This window comes from Theropithecus gelada, chromosome 4, assembly GCF_003255815.1.
Source record: "Theropithecus gelada isolate Dixy chromosome 4, Tgel_1.0, whole genome shotgun sequence".
NCBI classification, from domain to species: domain Eukaryota; kingdom Metazoa; phylum Chordata; class Mammalia; order Primates; family Cercopithecidae; genus Theropithecus; species Theropithecus gelada.
Window position 1 is genome coordinate 154,861,302 of NC_037671.1, and position 21,452 is coordinate 154,882,753.

Sequence of the window (21,452 nt, forward strand, 5' to 3'; positions counted from 1 at the left end):
CACCTCAGCCTCACGAGTAGCTGGGACTTACAGGCACATGCCACCACACCTGGCTAATTTTGTTTAGTTTTTGTAGAGAGGGGATCTCACTATGCTGCCCAGGCTGCTTTCAATATATGCGACACATGGACTCAAGTAATCCTCCCGTCTCAGTCTCCCAAAGTGCTGGGATTACAGACGTGAGCCACCGTGCCTGGCTCAGCAATCTTAAAGACATTACAAAGGAGCTATCAACGGAAGAAGTTCAAACCAGAGATTAAAAATAATGTTGGTAATCACTCTGAAAAATAAAATTATATGAGATAAATTCAAAGGATGGAGCCCCCCCCCCAATAAACACACTTCTTAGTGTTTGTACATTTGCTTAATCCCCATGTAGCATACAAAATACAGAGACAGAGTGTTTCTGTAATATTCCACTATCAATAGTTTTCACATCCTTTAAAGCTTTTTGCTTTACAGACATGAGAGCATAAACGGAGAGGCTATAGTCTTCAAAGAATCAGCGATTTGCACTATTTGTAAGGAGGAGAAAAGTTAAATCCTTACCAATTAGATTTGTTTGCCAGCAAAAATGTTGTCTCTGCAGATGTCAACAATGACCACCCTATCATCTTTTTTTTTTTAGCCTTAGCTGGCAGGAAGGTCAAAACTAAATTCCATTGCCATTTAACTGCTAACCTCAATACATTCAATTTTCTGTTCATTTTGTAGCAAAGGGCCCTGGATTGACCACAGCAGGGTTCATTTTAGGATTCAAGCATGTCTTGGGGGCTAGAAAGGAAAAACCACGAAGAGTGTAGTTCCATGAAGAAGGGACAGAAAGTGTGAGTGTACAAGCTGGTTCAAAGATGATGTGTCAACACAAGAGGGGGGTTTGCATTTAGACTCGTGTCCAGGGGTGTGACCTCTGATCCCACGGACTGACCCTTGAGTTCTAAGGCTGGGGACAATTGATTTTACCATTCATCAATTCCATTGAATTTTGGTGGGGAATACCTCATAGAAAAAGAGGGAAAACTGAATTGAAAGGAACTCCACCTTTATTCTACTGAAAATCAAATGCTTGAGGAAAGCAACTTATGCATAATGTAATGCTGTTATTTTACAAAGTGATTTTTATTTTATTTCATTTTAAGTTTTGGGATACATGTGCAGAAAGTGCAGGTTTGTTACATAGGTATATATGTACCACAGTGGTTTGCTGCATCTATCAACCTGTCATCTAGGTTATAAGACCCACATGTATTAGGTAATTGTCCTCATGCTCTCCCTCCCCTTGTCCCCCATCCCCAGCAGGCCCTGGTGTGTGATGTTCCCCTCCCTGTGTCCACGTGTTCTCATTGTTCAATTCCAACTTACTAATTAGAACACACGGTGTGTTTGGTTTCCTGTTTCTGTGTTAGTTTGCTGAGAATGATGGCTTCCAGCTTCATCCATGTCCCTGCAAAGGACATGAACTTATTCTTTTTTATGGCTGCATAGTATTCCATGGTGTATATGTGCCACATTTTCTTTATCCAGTCTATCATTGATGACATTTGGGTTGGTTCCAAGTCTTTGCTATTGTAAATACTGGTAGTTTGATGGGAATAGCATTGAATCTATTAATTACTTTAGGCAGTATGGCCGTTTTTACGATATTGATTCTTCCTATCCATGAGCATGGAACGTCTTTCCTTTCCTTTGTGTCCTCTCTTATTTCTTGAGCAGTGGTTTGTAGTTCTCCTTGAAGAGGTCCTTCATGTTTCTTGTAAGTTGTATTCCTAGGTATTTTATTCTCTTTGCAGCAATTGTGAATGGGAGTTCACTCATGATTTGGTTGTCTGTCTATTATTGGTGTATAGGAATGCTTGTTGGTTTTGCACATTGATTTTGTATCCTGAGAACTTGCTGAAGTTGCTTATCAGCTTAAGGAGATTTTGGGCTGAGATGATGGGGTTTTCTAAATATACAATCATGTCATCTGCAAACAGAGACAATTTGACTTCCTCTCGTCCTATTTGAATACTCTTTATTTCCTTCTCTTGCCTGACTGCTCAGGCCAGAACTTCCAATACCATCTTGAATAAGAGTGGTGAGAGAGGGTATCCTTGTCTTGTGCCGGTTTTCAAAGGGAATGCTTCCAGCTTTTGCCCATTCAGTGTGATGTTGGTTATGGGTTTGTCATAAATAGCTCTTATTATTTTGAGATATGTTCCATCAATACCTAGTTTATTGCGAGTTTTTAGCATCAAGGGATGTTGAATTTTATTGAAGGTCTTTTCTGCATCTATTGAGATAGCCATGTGGTTTTTGTCATTGGTTCTGTTTATGTAATGGATTATGTGTATTGATTTGCATATGTTGAACCAGTCTTGCATACCAGTGATAAAGCTGACTTGATTGTGGTGGATAAACTTTTTGATGTGCTGCTGGATTCAGTTTGCCAGTATTTTATTGAAGATTTTTGCATTGTTGTTTGTCAGGAATATTTGCCTGAAATCTTCTGGTACATTGTGTCTTTGTTCTCACCGGTTTCAAAGAACATCTTTGTTTCTGTCTTCATTTCATTATTTACCCAGTAGTCATTCAGAAGCAGGCTGTTCAATTTCCATGTAGTTGTACAGTGAGTTTTTAGTGAGTTTCTTAATCCTGAGTTCTAATTTGATAGCACTGTGGTCTGAAAGACTATTATTATTTCCATTCTTTTGCATTTGCTGAGAAGAGTTTTACTTCCAATTATGTGATAAATTTTAGAATATGTATTGTGTGGCACTGAGAAGAATGTATGTTCTGTTGATTTGGGGTGGAGAGTTCTGCAGATATCTATTACGTCCACTTGGTCCAGCGCTGAGTTCAAGTCCTGAATATCCTTGTTAATTTTCTGACTCGTTGATCTGTCTAATATTGACAGTAGGGTGTTAAAGTCTCCTACTATTATTGTGTGGGAGTCTACATCTCTTTGCAGGTCTCCAAGAACTTGTTTTATGAATCTGGGTGCTCTTGTATTAGGTGCATATATATTTAGGATAGTTAGCTCTTCTTGTTGCATTTATCCCTTTACCATTATGTAATGTCCTTCTTTGTCTTTTTCGATCTGTGTTGGCATAAAGTCTGTTTTATCAGAGACTAGGATTGTGACCCATGCTCTTTTTTGCTTTCTATTTGCTTGGTAAATATTCCTCCATCCCTTTGTTTTGAGCCTATGTATGTCTTTGCACATGAGATGGATCTCTCGAATATAGCATACTGATGGGTCTTGACTCTTTATCCAGTTTGCCAGTCTGTGTCTTTTAATTGGGTCATTTAGCCCATTTACATTTAAGGTTAATATTGTTATGTGTGAATTTGATCCTGTCATCATGATGCCAGTTGGTTATTTTGCCCATTAGTTGATGCAGTTTCTTTATCGTGTCATTGGTCTTTATATTTTGGTTTGTTTTTGCAGTGGCTGGTACCAGTTTTTTCTTTCCATTTTTAGTGCTTCCTTAAGGAGCTCTTGTAAGGCAGGCCCAGTGGTGACAAAACCCCTCAGCATTTGCTTGTCTGTAAAGGATTTTATTTCTCCTCCACTTATGAAGCTTAGTTTGGCTGGATATGAAATTTTGGGTTGAAAATTCTTTTCTTTAATAATGTTGGATATTGGCCCCCACTCTCTTCTGGCTTGTAGGATTTCTGCAGAGAAATCTACTGTTAGTCTAATGGGCTTCCCTTTGTGGGTAACCTGACCTTTCTCTCTGGCTGCCCTTAACATTTTTTCCTTCATTTCAACCCTGGTGAGTCTGACAACAATGTGTTTTGGGTTGCTCTTCTTGAGGGGTATCTTAGTGGTTTTCTCTGTATTTCCTGAATTTGCATGTTGGCCTGTCTTGCTAGGTTAGGGAAGTTCTCCTGGATAATATCCAGAAGTGTTTTCCACCTTGGTTCCATTCTCTCTGTCACTTTCAGGTACACCAATCAATCGTATGTTTGCGCTTTTCATGTAGTTCCATATTTCTTGGAGGCTTTGTTCATTCATTTTCATTCTTTTTTCTCTAATCTTTTCTTCATGCCTTATTTCAGTAAGTTGATCTTCAATCTTTGATATCCTTTCTTCCACTTGATCGATTCCACTATCAATACTTGATGTATACTTGACGAAGTTCTCGTGCTTTGTTTTTCAGCTCCATCAGGCCATTTACATTCCTCTCTAAACTGATTATTCTAGTTAGCAGTTCCTGTAACCTTTTATCAAGTTTCTTAGCTTCCGTGCATTGGGTTAGAACATGCTCCTTTAGCTCAGATGAGTTTGTTATTACCCACCTTCTGAAGCTGTCATCAATGTCATTTTCTGTCCAGTTGTGTGCCTTTGTTGGAAAGAAGTTGCTATCATTTGGAGGAGAAGAAGAATTATGATTTTTGGAATTTTCAGTGTTTTTGCACTGGTTTTTCCTCATCTTCGTGGATTTATCTACCTTTGATCTTTGAGGCTGATGACCTTTGGATGGGGTTTTTGTGTGGGAGTCCTTTATGTTGACGTTGATGTTGCTTTCTGTTTGTTAGTTTTTCTTCTAACAGGCCCTTCTTCTGTAGGTCTGCTACAGTTTGCTGGAGGTCCACTCCAGATCCTATTTGCCTGGGTATCACCAGTGGAGGCTGCAGAGCAGCAAAGATCACTGCCTACTCCTTCCTCTGGAAGCTTCGTCCCAGAGGGGCACTGGCCAGATGCCAACCAGAGCTCTCCTGTATGAGGTGTCTGTCAACCCCTGTTGGGAGGACTTTCCCAGTCAGGAGGCACGGGGGTCAGGGACCCACTTGAGGAGGCAGTCTGTCCCTTAGCAGAGCTGGTGAGCTGTGCTGGGAGAATCCCTCTTGTCGGAATCAGCTGCTCTCTTCAGAGCCAGCAGGCAGGAAGGATTAAATCCACTGAAGCTGTGCCCATAGCTGCCCCTTCCCCCAGGTGCTCTGTCCCATGGAGATGGGGGTTATGTCTGTAAGCCCCTGGCTCAGATGTTACCTTTCCTTCAGAGATTCCCTGCCCGGTGAGGGGGAATCTAGAGAAGCAGTCTGGCCACAGCCACTTTGCCGTGCCCAGCCCAGACCTCCCAGCCTCCTTAGCACTGTCAGGGGAAAACTGCCTACCAAAGCCTCAGTAATGGCGGATGACGCTCCCCCCACCAAGCTCGACTGTCCCAGGTCAACTTCAGACTGCTGTGCTAGCAGTGAGAATTTCAAGTCCATGGTTCTTAGCTTGCTGGGCTCCATGGGAGTGGGACCCACTGAGCAAGACCACTTGGCTCCCTGGCTTCAGCCCCTTTTCCAGGGGACTGAACAGTTCTGTCTCACTGGGGTTCCAGGCGCCACTGGGGTATGAAAAAATCCTCCTGCAGCTAGCTCAGTGTCTGCCCAAACAGCCACCCAGTTTTGTGCTTGAAACCCAGGGCCCTGGTGGTGTAGGCATACGAGGGAATCTCCTGATCTGCAGACTGCAAAAACTATGGGAAAAGTGTAGTAACCCAGCCAGGTAGCACAGTGTCTCATGGCTTCCTTTGGCCCCGGGAAGGAGGTCCTCGGCTCCTTGCACTTCCCAGGTGAAGCAATGCCTCACCCTGCTTCTGTTCACCCTCTGTGCGTTGGACCCATTGCCTAACCAGTTCCAATGAGACGAACTGGGTACCTCAGTTGGAAATGCAGAAATTACCCACCTTCTGCATTGGTCTGTCTGGGAGCTAGCTGCAGACCAGAGCTGTTCCTATTCGGCCATCTGGGTCCCTCTCACAAAGTGATTTTTAAGAACATAAAATATTTCAAAATAAATATGATTCTATCTTATAATTTTAGTTTGTAATTAGAATTTTGCAAAGTTTCTAAAAAGTTTCACTACTAAATTTAGGGCACCTTTCAGCTGTCTTGTCTTTTTGTCAAAGAACAGTTATAGAATTGTGTTATCTTAACTGACCTATCATTTTGAAAGCTTCACTGAAAATTAGAATAAGATATTTAAAGTACATACTTTCATCCAAGTTTTGCATTATGTATGATGCTGGGATGAGTGGTTTACAAAATATATTTAAAATATTCCTATCCTATGGATCTTATAACTAGCACTAATAAAACTGAGGTGATTTAGTGATTTGCCCTTTTATTGTCAAATAAATACACCAGATGAAAAAGAAAATAGAATATTTACACCAAGTACATTCACTAATATAAACATGTTTGTGGTGAAGAGTTAGGATTTACATATTCATACGGGGTTAAGATAGAAACAGAATTGGGAAGATAAGAGATTTCACTTTCATATTTGGTAGTTCAGACATCCTTCTTAAAGAGTTCAATCTACTTTGATAGCAGGGGAAATTTTTGTTTCTGAGGATATTTCGGTGCTCTGAGGTAGAAAAGGAATATGTACAGGATCTCAGACAACTGGAATTCCCATGACCTCCCAGCTGCTGAGGGAAGAATCTCCAGGCCCTCCCAGGGACCCTCAGCCTGGAGCTCCCGACAGCCACTTCTGGGTTGGGTGGAAAGGTTTCAGGACCAGCAGGGAAGGGAAGGCCATGATGGAGTTTTGTATCCATGCATGTGGGTTATTTCTTTCCTGAAACCTGGAGACCGGAGGCTACCTAAGTCAGACAATGTGAGTATTAAAAAACTTCCTGTAGCAATAAGAGCATCAAGAACATAAGATGCATTTTAGGATAAGAGAAAAAAAAATCATTTAAGGACTCGGAACTTAAGGGTTTTTCCACGTTTTTGAAGGTTGTAAAAAAAAAACACTGGACATGAGATGTTCAGTAATTGCTTTGGGAATTCTTTTCTTGGAAATACCATGCTCATTGTTAGCCATGCAAAACAGACTTTCTTGGTTCTTGACTATACTTCAAATTTTAAAAAGTTATCTCATTTTGTTTTAATTATTTTAAACGCTAGTATTTATTATTCCTTAATCAATATATCAATCCGTCAAGTCATCAGAACATTTATGAATTCAATCTTACTTTTATCTGGACAAGTTTAATTTCATCAAATCTTATATCAGCAAGAGATTTCCTTTTCTGGCCTCTTCGGTGTCCAAATTTACACTTATTTCTAATCACTTGCTCATCATCTTCTATGGGTCTTCGAACATATTTAAAGCGATCTTTGAGGGCTCGTTTCCATAAAAACTGTAAAATAACACAACAGGCCAGTTAATCTTCAAGGAGATTGAGATAATCCTATATAAACAATATACCTATACAACAACAATACATACCTATCATCTTTGGGCTTGAAATTATTTTCACATCATAGTAATAGAAATAATATTTATCTATCCTTCCTTTTATCCTCACAGCAATCTTGTGACACTGCTACAGAAATTATAAACCCTAAGTTATAGGTAAGAAGACAAAGTCACAGAAATAGAAATCTTTTCCCAGTGTCATATGGTTATTGAGTAAATATATCGGTTCTTGAACTAGATTTTCTAATTCCCAAAAGTGATACTTTCCGCTAGACTCTGCTGTCTCTACAACCAACTCTATTTTTCTAGCGGGTTCTAGAAAAGACCTGATAGTGGCTTATGGATTGATGCATTTTCTTTAAAAATAATTTTCTGTCACCTTTTGAAATTTGTTTTGGTGAGTACTACTGGCATTCACTCCCTAAGTATCTGCAGCGCCTCTACTGTTTCAAACACAAAGACCAAGTCCCCACTCTGGGAGGCAGAAGGGTGTAGGTGGACCTCACTTTCAGTGTAGCAGAGGGATGAGTGATTTTAATATAGAGTGAAAACTATTATAATAGGGGAAGATACATCATTCATTTACATTGTGTTAGGAGATCATAAAAGCTTTCCTGTAGGAAGTTCTTGAATCTAAACTGAGGCTTAGGTCTTAGGGTCAGGTAACTGCATGAAGGGATGGAGATAGCATCAGGGAATGCCGGTTGGGTGGATGCACAGAAGTTCCAGGAGGATGAAGCTGCATGTGCAATGGAATGGAGGGAGAGCTAGTGCCCTTTGGAGAACTACCAAGAGTTTTGCGAGGCTGGAGCACAGAGCTCAAGATGAGGGAATGATAGAGGATGGGGTAAAAAGTAAGGTGGGAGAGAGGAGCCAGCCCAATCATCAAGGGCCGTGGTCACCCCATTAAGGAGCCTCAATGTAATCCTGAACCAGATCTTAAATCTGTCTCTGTAGACAGGCTATATTAGAACCTCATAGGAACTTTTGCCCTTGGTCTTTCCTCTAAAGCAATGGTTCTCAAAATTTAGCCTGAATCAATTCCTGGAGGACCTGTTAGAGCACAGTTTGCTGAGCCCCACTCTCAGCGTCTTTGATTTTGAGGTCAGGGGTAGGCTGAGAGTGTCCTTTTCTTGCAAGTTCTCATGCCATGCTGCTGCTTGCTACTGCTCGAGACTACACAGATGCTGGTTCGGGAGATTGGAATGGAGCCCAGATGTCTGTATTTTTTAAAGCTCTATAGAGAATTCATCAGAACAGCCAGGATAGGAAGTATTCCTAGGCCATGTTGAGTTGGGAGACTGAATGGTCAGATTTGAGCTCTGGAAGGATCTATCTGGCATGTGGAGTTTTTGTGAGACCAGAGACATGGACAATACCTAGGAAGCACCCCTGGACTTCTTCCTCAATATGCCAACATCTCTTCCACCGCTGGGCCTTCAGTTTGGGCCTGGAAAGCTTTATCCCTCTCTTCCCACACCTAGCTGGTATGTAGTTGACCCTTGCTTTGCCTTCGGGTCTCAGCTCAGCCTGTGCTTCATGGAAGCCTCCTCTGGCCTCTGTAACAGCTTGGCGTTGGAGCTCCCCTTTCTTCACTGGCACTTACCACAGTGGTAATCTACCCTCATCTATGTGATACTTTGTCTGTTTCTATTTCTACTTCTTTTTCTTTTCTTTTCTTTTCTTTTCCTTTGCCTGCCTTCCTTCCTTTCTTCCTTCCTTCTTTTCTTCCTTCCTTCCTTCCCTCCCTCCCTCCCTCCCTCTAGGCTATAAGCACACAAAGAAAGGCTCATGCCTGCTTTGCCCACCAAGTCCAGCATAGTGCCTCATGCATTCTGGAAACTATAAATGTTTGATACCTTGTGTCAATACTCAATGAAGCAGGAGATGCAGATGTCAACAGGACAGACCAGAAGCAAGACTCTGAGTCTTGGCAGTGCTTAGCTGGTAACTAGCTCACTGCATGAGTGGTGGCCCAATGCTTCTTCTTTCTTTCTTTATTTATTTATTTTTTTGAGACAGAGTTTCACTCTTGTTGCTCAGGCTGGAGTGCAATGGCACAATCTCGGCTCACTGTAACCTCCACTTCCTGGGCTCTAGCGATTCTCTTGCCTCAGCCTCCTGAGTAGCTGGGATTACAGACATGCGCCACCACGCTCAGCTAATTTTTTGTATTTTTAGTAGAGACGAGGTTTCTCTGTGTTGGTCAGGCTGGTCTCGAACTCCCGACCTCAGGTGACCCACCCTTCTCGGCCTCCCAAAGTGCTGGGATTACAAGCATGAGCTGCCACACCCGGCTGGCTCAACCCTTCTTGAAGTCAGTGACTTAGGACTGCTTCTGCTGCTCATCTCCCCTGCAATGTCATGTGCTTGAATAGATCCCCACAGTGAGTGCAGGCAAGGAAAAAAAAAAAAAAAAAAACCCTTGCGGGCATATAGGCCTGTGTTTCCCTCTGAGCCCTGGCCATGAGAGAGAGTGGTATGTCACTGAGTGGCTTTGGGCGCGTTTTCTAAGCTCTATTTCTTCACAGGTCAATGGGAATGCCACCAAAATAACATTAGCCAAATGTTTGGCACTTAGATTTTGCTATTCCTTGTTATATGGTTTGTAAGTCCCAATAAGAGTAATCCCTGAACGCACCATAGCCTAAGTTGGGAAGACTGCAGGTCCAAGTAGCTAGCCTGAATACATATTAGCCAAGTAACCCCTCTTAATTTCAGTTTCTTCAACTATAAAACAGAAAAATAAGATATGTCCTATTAAGTGCACTGGCTTTTTGGGAGACTCAAGTGAGTCGTTACTCATTGAAGATATCTGTAAACTCAAGTGCTGTTTGTAAAGTCCTTCAACAGCCCTAGTAAGAAAGGCAGTGGTTGAGGGCTGGAGTACGGCTGCAGCACTGATTAAGCTCCCGGGTATGCATGAGTCAGAGATGCCTTATCACCTCCCACAGGCGTGCTTGTGAGCTTGGACTTTACCATTGCTGTTTTACAACAGAACAGACAAAAAGAACGGCTTGTATTTTTCTTAGCCATGAAATATGAACTAGTGCAAGTACAGTACATTTTTTTTTCCACGTGTTTCCTACAGCTCTGAAGGGTTTCTAAACATGCTGAACCTGGTGGGAGGTATTACAGCAATCAATGACTAGGACATTTTTAAATTGCCAATTTCTTCTTTCTAGGCTCTCCTGTCTCTCTTTATTAACTGTCTGATAGGAACAGAAAAAGGACAAATCAAATACAATCTTCCACATGAGTATTCAATCAATGAGTATTTACTGAGAATCTGCTATACGCCTGACACCGTGAGTTACTTACACAGATGCCTCAGGTAGGCAGACTCAGTAGGAAATATTTGTGTTACAGAATAATCATCCCTCTCCTCCACGTTTCCAGCTAGAGAGGGTGTAGAAAGTTCTACATGAAGACAGCTCTCCGTCAACCACTCTGAAATAAAAAATGGCCCTGAAATTGCAGACCCCTGTTGTGACATATGAAGCAGTCCACAGCATCACCAGCAGACCCTTTGCACATTCAAACGCAGAATGTGGACCACCTTACATGGCAACTGGACTAGACTTGTCCAAAAAGCAAATATGCGGAAAAATAAAAAAGGGTTTGGAGAGACTGTCTAGGCAAAAAGAAATTAAAGAGACATAATAACCAATGCAATGCGTAATACTCAATTAGATATCATGGCAAAAAATTATTTTTAAAACATTTTTGAAAAATTGGAGAAATGTGAATATGGATTGTATATATTATGCAATTATTGCTAATTTTCTTGGGTATAAAAATGGTATTGTGGTTATATAAGAGATTGTCCTTATTCTTTTTTTTTTTTGGAGATGAAGTCTCGCTCTTGTGCCCCAGGCTAGAGTGCAATGGCGCGATCTCGGCTCACTGTAATCTCTGCCTCCTGGGTTGAAGTGATTCTCTTGCCTCAGCGTCCTGTGTAGCTGGGAATACAGGCACTTGCCACCATGCCCAGCTAATTTTTGTGTTTTTAGTAGAGACGGGGTTTCACCATGTTGGCCAGGCTGGTCTCGAACTCCTGACCTCAGGTGATCTGCCCGCCTTGGCCTCCCAAAGTGTTGGGATTATAGGTGTGAGCCACCACACCCGGCCCAAAATTTTTTAAAATAAAGAGTTAAAAATAAACTTAGCCCTAAAAATAACCAAGTTTGTGCATTCTTTTTCTTTCTCCACCCCTGCCTCCCATTAATGTTCTCTGAAATTTTGTACATTTTCCACTGTAACATTAGAAACACAACCTCATACACTTTTGCAGGGAGAATTTGGGTAAACATCCATCCAGGCACCAGATGCAAATCTGAGCCCTAATCTGCTAAGCAATTTTGCACACGTCTCTTTATCAGTTAACTGGTCTTTAGTGAATGTCACTGGGAACAGATGTGGATAAAATGCGCACAAGAGCAAAGAAAGCAGTATTTGTTACTTTGTATGTGTCTCACTTTGATAACCATGAAACTAAAGGTCAAACAGTATTAGATCAATATGGATTTGCTTACGTATATGCAAAGATTCTCTAGAAGGACTCTAATAACATTGGTTACTTCTGGGGAGGAAAATTAGGTGGCTGGAGAAGCAAGGGCAGGTGGGAAACTTTTCTATTTATACCCTTTTGTAGTTTTTGAATTTTGAACTATATAAATATGTAATTTATTCAAACAATAAATGTAAATTTAAAAAAAAAACACACACACAAGTTGTATCCTGGCTAACACGGTGAAACTCCGTCTCTACTAAAAAATACGAAAAATTAGCCAGGCGTGGTGCCAGGCACCTGTAGTCCCAGCTACTCGGGAGGTTGAGGCAGGAGAATGTCATGAACCCAGAGCTTGCAGTGAGCTGAGATAGCGCCACTGCATTCCAGCCTGGGTGACAGAGCGAAACCCCATCTCAAAAAAAACAAAAAAAACAAATAAAACCCACAAGTTCTATACACAGTAACACTGATTAGATATTAAGTCGGTAGATGTATCTCGAGTGTGGAAGAAATTCTGAGACTCAGTTTTGTCAGCCATATTGACATGATTGTCAATGTTGGGGTGCCAGGTTTGTTTAGTATTGTTGTTGTCATTGCCTTGTTGTTTTTGTTTCGTTTTGTTTTGTTTTTTAGAGGAAATTCAATTTCTTCTGTAGTATGCGTTATATGCAGCGGCATATTTTGGAAAGGATGTCATCCTAGAAGCAAGAATACCTGAATTCTAATCTTGGCTTCAATAATTACTATTTTTCCAGACATGGTATACAACATCTTTCCTCAGTCTGAGTGGTGAAAAAAAGCTTTAATGGCCTCTCCCATTGAGAAAATTCTGTGATTCTCTCCATATATAATGAACCTTTTCTTTAAAATACAAAAAGAGAAGGAAGGAAGGAAAGAAAGAAAGAAGGAAGGGAGGGAGGGAGGGGTAAATACAAATAAGGAAGGAAGGAAAGAAGGAAGGAAGGAAGGAAGAAAGAGGGAGGGAGGGAGGGAAGGAAGGGAGGAAGGAAGGAAGGAAGAAAGGAAGGAAGGAAGGAAGGATGGAGGATGGGAGGAGGGGAGGGAGGGAGGAAACAGCCTTAAAATGTCCTTATATGCATAGATATTGGCATTTATCCTTTGTTGTTCTTGGAATTAATTGCTGAAATTCCATGTCCTTAAGAAAGCACAGCAAAAAAATATCTTTTCACAAACATCTGAGACAGTAAAGTACAAAAAGACATCTGTCTTCTTTAGATATGACTACCAACGTGTATGCACATGACATATAGATACAGGAAATAACAGACAGTCTACCTTTACATAGCTACCTATACATAGCTATAGCTGTTTGTAATTGTTCCTTAACTCATATAGTTACAGCGTCAAAAATCAATTTTTTATTAACTATTCTTAGGTACAGTTCAATAGTGTTAATTATATTTACATTGTTGTGCAATGAAGACACTGGTCTCTGAAATCCAGGAGATAGGCAAGTTCAAACAGCAAAGTTTGTGTTGAAATGTCAGTGGCAGTCGTTCTCAGCCCTGGTTGTACATTAGAATAATTTTGGGAAATTTAAAAAATGTTAATGACAGTGTCCCATCCTCAAATTAATTCAACCTGAATCTCTAGGAATCCTAATGTGCAACCAGAGGTTAGAACTCCTGCCCCAGAGAATTGCTTGAACCCGGGAGGCAGAGGTTGCAGTGAGCTGAGATCGCGCCACTGTACTCCAGCCTGGGTGAGAGAGCGAGACTCTGTCTCAAAAAACAAAACAAAACTAAACTAAAAAACAAAGAACTGCTGCCCCAAAGTATCCTGGGGTTCTGTTTTCATCAGGACAGCAGAGATGTGACAGGGCCAGGTAAGGTTGGAGGCCCGGACCTCAAAGCCAGACAACAGCTCCACTGGGTCTGAGAAGGCAAGAAACACCTGATGACAGCTCTGAAGCAGGTGCAGCCATGTCTTTCTCTTTCTAGGTGTCACATCTCCTAAAGACCCTTCCTAACCTTTAAAACCCTTAAGATTCTAAAGTGGGCCGGGCGCGGTGGCTCAAGCCTGTAATCCCAGCACTTTGGGAGGCCGAGACGGGCGGATCACGAGGTCAGGAGATCGAGACCATCCTGGCTAACACGGTGAAACCCCGTCTCTATTAAGAAATACAAAAAACTAGCCGGGCGAGGTGGCGGCGCCTGTAGTCCCAGCTACTCGGGAGGCTGAGGCCGGAGAATGGCGTAAACCCGGGAAGCGGAGCTTGCAGTGAGCTGAGATCTGGCCACTGCACTCCAGCCTGGGTGACAGAGCGAGACTCCGTCTCAAAAAAAAAAAAGAAAAAAAAAAAAAAAGATTCTAAAGTGAACAGCTCGGTTAATTTTAGCAACTTTATATGCTTGTGCAACCATAATCACTGTCCATTTTGGCCACCCTCAGCCCTAGGCAACTCTTGATCAGCTCTGTTACACTGAGCTTCAAGTTTTGAGAGGGCAGCAATATGATGATGGAGAGAGACAAAGAAGACAAAGAAACACAGGACAGAGAGAGACCAAGAAGTTATGAAAAAGGGAAGACAAGGAGACAGACAGAGAGAGAGAGAGAGCGCGCGCGTGAAGTCAAGAAAGAAGCATGGACTAACAAAAAGTGAAAGACAGAAACAAAGTCGGAGAGAGACCAAAGAGACAAAAAAAGAGTCAGAAAAATAGAAACAGATAGACGTAGATACATAGAATGGGAGAGAGAGAGAGAGAGACATCAAGAAAAGATGGATGAAGCATAAAATTACTGGGCAACACAAGGCTATTATTTTAAGATAGTCTGAAATTAACAGAATGGTGCCAGGTGGTCACTTACAAAGCCACAGCCGTCCTCATCCAGGAAAGGGTGGGCCTGCAGCAGGGCATTAACTACGTCATTGTACTGCTGGGTGCTGGGGTACCTGTTCACCAAAACAAGAAGGATATGTTTCACTTCAAGCAGCCCACATTCCTTCCTTTAAGATGAGTCTAAATTACACTCATTTTTCTTCACATTTTTCTACATAACAAAAAGAGATTCAAATATTGGGCAATTTGGGACCTATTACCAATATGTCATCCACAATCTGAAGAGAGTTGATTCCACGTGAATTCTACTCTATTCCGAAACAGACCCTTTCCCAAAGCAGCAAGCCTGTCCTGTTGTCACTCACAGTGAGCCTTCCAGATACTTAGTCATGTCGGCCTGGAGAAACTCAATGATCCTTATCCTCATGCTGTGATCCGGGCACTTCTGCTCTGCTAACATGCATTTGACATCATAGGGAAACTCTGGTAAAACATAGGACTTCGTCCATTGTAATGCTTTGCTTCTAGCTAGAATATGTTTCACATTTCTTCTGTGAAATAAAAACACACAAAGAATGAAATTCTATTCCAAATATATGCAATTTATTAATTTGCTACATCCTGAGAACTTACAAAATAAACAACTTTTCCGAGACCCAAATATATGGAAGTCATCAAGCTATCTTCCATCCATTCATCCATCCACAAATGTTTGAAGGCTCATTAAGTGTCTTTGTCCATTCACACAACACATATTTATTCTTTAGAAAAAATCATAATAATATAGACTTTAGAATAAAGCCTGAAGCTGAAATGCATACAAATTCATTTTTCTTAAAGAGAAAATGTAATGCATAGCTCAAAACTAGACAACATACTTGACAAAAAGAAAATACATTGCAATTCAGCAAAGCAAATGAGGCCTACCATAAAGTCTTAGCACCTGTTAAGAAAATTCTTCTAATTAATTTATTCTGCTGCTGTTTATAATGAAATACAAGATCCACCTAATTTAGTTGGTCTTTGCCTATTTTGATAAGGTGAACTTAGTTTCTAAATTAAATATAAATAACAGATATTCCAGTTCCATCCAGATGAAATTTCTATGAAGGGCTACAGAAAACTATAACTACAGCCAGGCGTGGTGGCTCACGCCTGTAATCCCAGCATTTTGGGAGGCCGGGGCGGGCAGATCACGAAGTCAGTAGATTGAGACCATCCTGGCTAACACGGTGAAACCCCCTCTCTACTAAAAATAAAAAAAAAATCAGCCAGGTGTGGTGGCGCGCCTGTAGTCCCAGCTACTCGGGAGGGTGAGACAGGAGAATCGCTTGAACCCGGGAGATGGAGGTTGCAGTGAGCCGAGATTGCGCCACTGCACTCCAGCTTGGGCGACAGAGCGAGACTCGGTCTCAAAAAAAAAAAAAAAGAAAAAAACTGTAACTACAGAAGGCAGATCAGGAGTTGCCTGGGGCTGAAGGTGGATAAAATGGGTAGTGATTATTTGTTGTACAAGCATATAAAGCTGCTAAAATTAACTGAGCTATTCACTTTATTTTTTACTATAATTTTTTTTGAGACAGTCTCACTCTGTTGCCAGGCTGGAGTACTGTGGCACAATCTCGGCTCACTGCAACCTCCGCCTCCCGGGTTCAAGTGATTTCCCTGCCTCAGCCTCCCGAGTACCCGGGACTAGAGGTGTGTGCCACCACACTGGCTAATTTTTTGTATTTTAGTAGAGATGGGGTTTCACCATGTTGGCCAGGATGGTCTCAATCTCCTGACCTCGTGATCTGCCCACCTTGGCCTCCCAAAGTGCTGGGATTACACGCGTAAGCCACTGCGTCCAGCCAATTTTTTTTTTTTTTAGACAGAGTCTTGCTCTGCCATCCAGGCTGGTGTGCAGGGGTGCAATCACAGCTCACTGCAGCCTTGACCTCTTGGTCTCCAGCAATCTTCCCACTTCAGCCTCCCGAATAGCTGGTACTACAGGCACGTGCCACCATGCCCAGCTAATTTTTTTTTATTTTTTGTGGAGGTGGGGTCTCATTATGTTGCCCAGTTTCATCTCGAACTCTAGGCTCAAGCAATCCTCTTGCCGTAGCTTCCCAAAGTGGCGGGATTACAGGCATGAGCCAACACAGCCAGCCTCTTGTTCACTTTAAATGGGTGAACTTTATGCTATGTAAATGAAACATCAATAACGCTGTTTATAAAATTATCAGAACAACATTCAAGCCTTAAAGTTAGTGACTGACCACTGAGTGTGCAAAATGAAGACTCTATAATATTAATAAAGTATCCAACTAACATTGAATCAAAGGCACTATGTAGCTCTTAACCCATTTATAAATAGGATTGATTGTGGTGGAAGTAAAGAAACAGAGGCAAGCCAAGTAGAAGACAACAGGAAGATTTCCTAAGTTGGCCTAAGTAGGTTAATTTTCAGATATCCATGGAGCCCAAAATTCAGATGAATTTTGAAAGGCTAGGGTTCTTTTAGCATTTTAGGTCATCCTTTATAAGAATGCACGAGCTATAATGCGATATGGAGAATCAAGCACACAGGAGAAAGCACTCTGACATCCCTTTTTATGACAAGCTCCCTTTCCTTTTTCCCCCCTTTGGCGGTCCCCACTATATCAGTGGTGAAATTGTCCTGGCTAAGATAAGCACACCAATAACTTAATACCACAACAGGAAATTTCCAGATTTAAGTCTCTGCTGTAGCCCAATCTGTTTTCCAGTATGTTTCTCTTTCATTTTGTTCATTCATTCAACCAGCATTTATTGGGGGTCTACTAAACGCCAATTACTCTTTCACAATCCTCATTTTCTTCCATATTCTATTACTTTGTTTCTTTCTCCCATGGCCAAATTACCCCTCCTGTATCTACTGAGACCAAGGAATATACAGTAATGGCCAGTTTTGTTGGATGTCTTTTGTGCGTTCCTGGGATTTTTTTTTTTTTTTTTTTTTTTTTTGAGACCGAGTCTTGCTCTGTCGCCCAGGCTGGAGTGCAGTGGTGCGATCTCAGCTCACTGCAAGCTCCGCCTCCCGGGTTCAAGCAATTCTCCTGCCTCAGCCTCCTGAGTAGCTGGGACTACAGGCGCCCACCACCATGCCCGGCTAATTTTTTGTATTTTTAGTAGAGACAGGGTTTCACCGTGTTGGCCAGGATGGTCTCAGTCTCCTGACCTCGTGATCCGCCCACCTTGGCCTCCCAAAGCGCTGGGATTACAGGTGTGAGCCCCCATGCCCAGCCTTTCCTAGCATTTTTTTAAAAGTGATGTAACTTGGCAGGTGTTAAGCTGGTTTCAGTAATCTTAACATCTATCTCTTTTTTCCTAATAATTTTCAAGTAGCTAAATTAGCTGCCTGCTAGGTCCAGGTTTTGAAGTTGTTATGTTACTTAGTACCACCTCAAGAGATAAGTTCAATGTTCCAGTGTTATAAAATAAAGCTCGTTACGCTGTTTGTCTTTTTATTCTACATACTTCCCCCCCTTTTTTTTTCAGTGTCGGGGCAGAGACTATACTGCATGGTATTATTTCTCTCAAACATCCAGAATGTAGCTAGACACATAAAGGATCCAAGAAGACAGATACTCCATCTTGCTCTAAATAGAGTAATGTATTAGGAAAGATCAGAAGCATCAAATTTTCATTTTCTTTACATTAAAACAATGTAAGAAGATACTCTGGAATTGACTAAAAACCAACCCATGCCACCTAATGCCAGTCAAAATGAGTATTACACACGAAAAGTGATTCATCAGAAATTAAAAATACATTCTAATTTGCGAGTAGATAACTGCAGGCAAAATCATTTCTCATCTGTAAAATTATAGTTGCACTGGATTAAAAAAAAGCTTTACTGTGGGGTTAAGATTATTCATAATATTTTTATTAAGCTGGAGTTGGGCAGAACACCAAAATAAGTCAGTCAAAAGTAAGGGCAGAGAGCAGACGGCAGTTCAACCCAAAGGCCGGTTATATTACTGTTCCCACCTCAGAACCAGGCTCTTTGACAAAATCAGCACCACAAAACAACAGATATCTAGCCCGAAGTATCTCAATCCTGGGTGCACGGCAAAATCAACCAGGAAGCTTTTAAAACATGTTAATGCCTATAATTGGCCCCTGGCTAACTGATTCAGAGTTCACTGCTTAGTAAACTCTCAGCTTATGTGTAGAGCTTATATTTGTAATAAAATAAAACTTACAGTAAAGTTAAGACAACACATTTGATAATTGGCCATATCATTATTGTATTAGGTGCTAATTTAAAAAATGATTAGATGGTGTTTTCATGAAAAAGCTAATTGACTCTCCAACATTTTCTAACTTTAGTAAGAGTGAAAAAATATCCAATTCTTACCCTACTTCCAAAGAGCATATGGTATACTCTGATGAGGCTCACACAGGGCAGGAAAGATGGCTCTGTTAAGAACGGGCTCAGGTGAGCACCAGCTCTCTAAAGAAAAATCTGAATGCACAAAACAGCAGTTGGTAGAGAGCAGAAGAAACACAGATGTTACATGACGGCGGGGACTATTTGTTTAATCTCCAGTGTATATAACATTGCTTAGCAGAGTTGATAATACAGTGATTTTTTGTTGAAAGAATAAACCAGACATCTGAAAGAAGTAGCTATCTAAGCAGGGCTGAATTTGATTTGGTCTGGGCAAAGATATGGACACTTCACTGGTCCGTGATTGCATTCATTACCCTGTAGATTTGGCTCCCCATTTATGCTCTAGGCATGTCTTTCAAATCACTTTCATTCTGCTTTTCCTTAACCTCTCTTACCTGACTCTCTTCCCAATCACCTCACCTGGACTGCTTCCTCAAAAATCAATAATGATTTCCTAATTGACCAATGCAGGGCCTTTTGACCACAGCCTTTTATAAGACCTTTGTAACTGCATTTAGTGCTATTGACCACTTCCTCACACCCCTTTTCTTCCTTATCTTCCTTGACACTGTTTCATTTTCCTGCCTCTCTTCTGTTCTCTCTGACAACTTGTTTATTTGCTGATTTATACCTCCTTTACTTTCTGTGAGAATTTGCACATGGCTGGGTTCCTCCCCCCTTAATCCTCTGTATTGCTCTCTGCTTTCTTCCTCAGAGACTCACCCAGCCCCATGACCTCAGCTCTGAGCTCTATGTTGATGCACTGTAAATCTATCATCAATAATCTGTTCTCCATGCTCCATCTTAGATCTCCAACAACAACTTGTACATTGTTTATCTTATACTCAACAAATCCAAAAATAATTAATAATCTTTAAAAAAACAAACAAAAAAACCCCCAAAAACGAGGCTCTCATGTTCTAGGAACTGAACTGTGTTCCTTTCAAATTCTATATGTTGAAGCCCTAATCTCCAATGTGACTGTACTTGGAGATAGACCTTTATGGAAGTAATTTAGTTAAATGAAATCATAAGGGTGGGCCCTGAGATGACGGGATTAGTATTCTTAAAATATCTGTATGCCATGTGAGGTCAGAGAGAAAATGTAGCCATCTGCAAGTGAAAAAGAGGGTCCTCAACAGAAACGGAAGAGGTCAGTGCCTTGATCTCAGGCTTACAGCCTCTAGAACCACCAAAAAATAAACGTCTGTGTTTAGGTCACAAAGTCTACGGTATGTGTGGACTAACACAGAATTCCAATTTCCTTGTTTCTTTTACTGTACCCGTTTCTCTTAGCAACTCAGGTTTAACATCGTGATGTCTCTTTTACCTTCATTTTTCACTCCTAAGTGTCATGAAATTTTCCCTACATTTTATCTCTGTATTTATTTACTTATATCCATGGTTCATGCTACTACACTAATCCAAGTATTCGCCACTCAAATGTGGACTGCTTCGATAGTCTCCTAGCAGAGTTCTGCTGGAATGGCTTAATGAGCTCCCACTGGACCAGCTATCTCGCAAACATTAACCATAAACATTAAACACATTTTTAAAAAACTAACTGAAAACACTGAAAGGTGAAAAACAGAATGCAGGTTTTGAAAAGAAGCCCACACTTAGAACAAGAGGAAGACACTGGGCCTTTGATGAGGTTCCCTTTTCATGGCTTTTGGCCTGGAGGCAGGCCTCACCATGTGCTGCCAAAACTCAAATAGAAAACCCTGTAGTATTTCTGGACTCCAAGACTTGAGGGCAGAATTTCGGGCAACCGCATATGTGGAAAAGAAGAGGAAAACCCCAGAAAAGAATGAACTAATGAGGGAAAAACTCCACAATCTGTATATAAACTGTTCAAATCTCTGGATGATCCTGAACTACACACATGCATAACTGGACTAAAGATAAAAGAACTCAACAGATTTTAACCGACACCCAGGAGACTGAGTTTTCCACGCGAGTCCAACCAATTTTGTGGTTTCCTAGAACAAAATGTCAACACTCTTTGGGCGAACACAACAGATTCAAGAGACTCCACATTGTAACATTCATATTTAATCCAAAATTATGTAATATACCAAAAAAAACCGAGAAAATGTAATCCATCCTCAAGAGTAAAGATAATCATTAGAATGTGATGCTAAGATGAACCAGATGTTGGCAAGGATTTTAAAGCAGCTATTCTAACAATGTTCAGTGAATTAAAGGACTGTATGCCAGAATGACTGAAATGACAGGAAAATTTAGCAGAGAAATAGAAATTGTTTAAAAGAAACAAATAGAAATTTAGAAGAAAAAAAAATACAAAATTTGAAATTGAAAAGTGTACTAGATAGGATTAATAGCAGAATGGAGATTTAGGAGGAAGTAGTCATCTGAATTTGAAGACAGATCAACAGAAATGATCCAACCTGAAAAACATGGGGAAAAGGGATTAAAAAAAAATAAGTAGCTCATTTTTTCTAATTTCAGGTTCTCACAATTTATCCCCCTATACAGCCATAAACCCTTCTCCTCTCTGATCCATCATCC

At 41.1% G+C, this 21,452-nt stretch overlaps 1 protein-coding gene across 2 annotated transcripts in view; it reads right to left on the reverse strand.

Moving 5' to 3' along the window:
• The window catches only part of SAMD3 (sterile alpha motif domain containing 3), a 73,507-nt gene that overhangs the window by 24,771 nt on the left and 27,284 nt on the right, over positions 1-21,452 (reverse strand). For both annotated transcript variants that reach the window (XM_025383650.1, XM_025383651.1), the window contains 3 exons: positions 14,869-15,054; positions 14,532-14,616; positions 6,963-7,130 (listed from right to left, as the gene is read on the reverse strand). In XM_025383650.1, the coding sequence (XP_025239435.1) occupies positions 6,963-7,130; positions 14,532-14,616; positions 14,869-15,054 (439 nt within the window). The remainder of the gene's footprint in view (positions 1-6,962; positions 7,131-14,531; positions 14,617-14,868; positions 15,055-21,452) is intronic.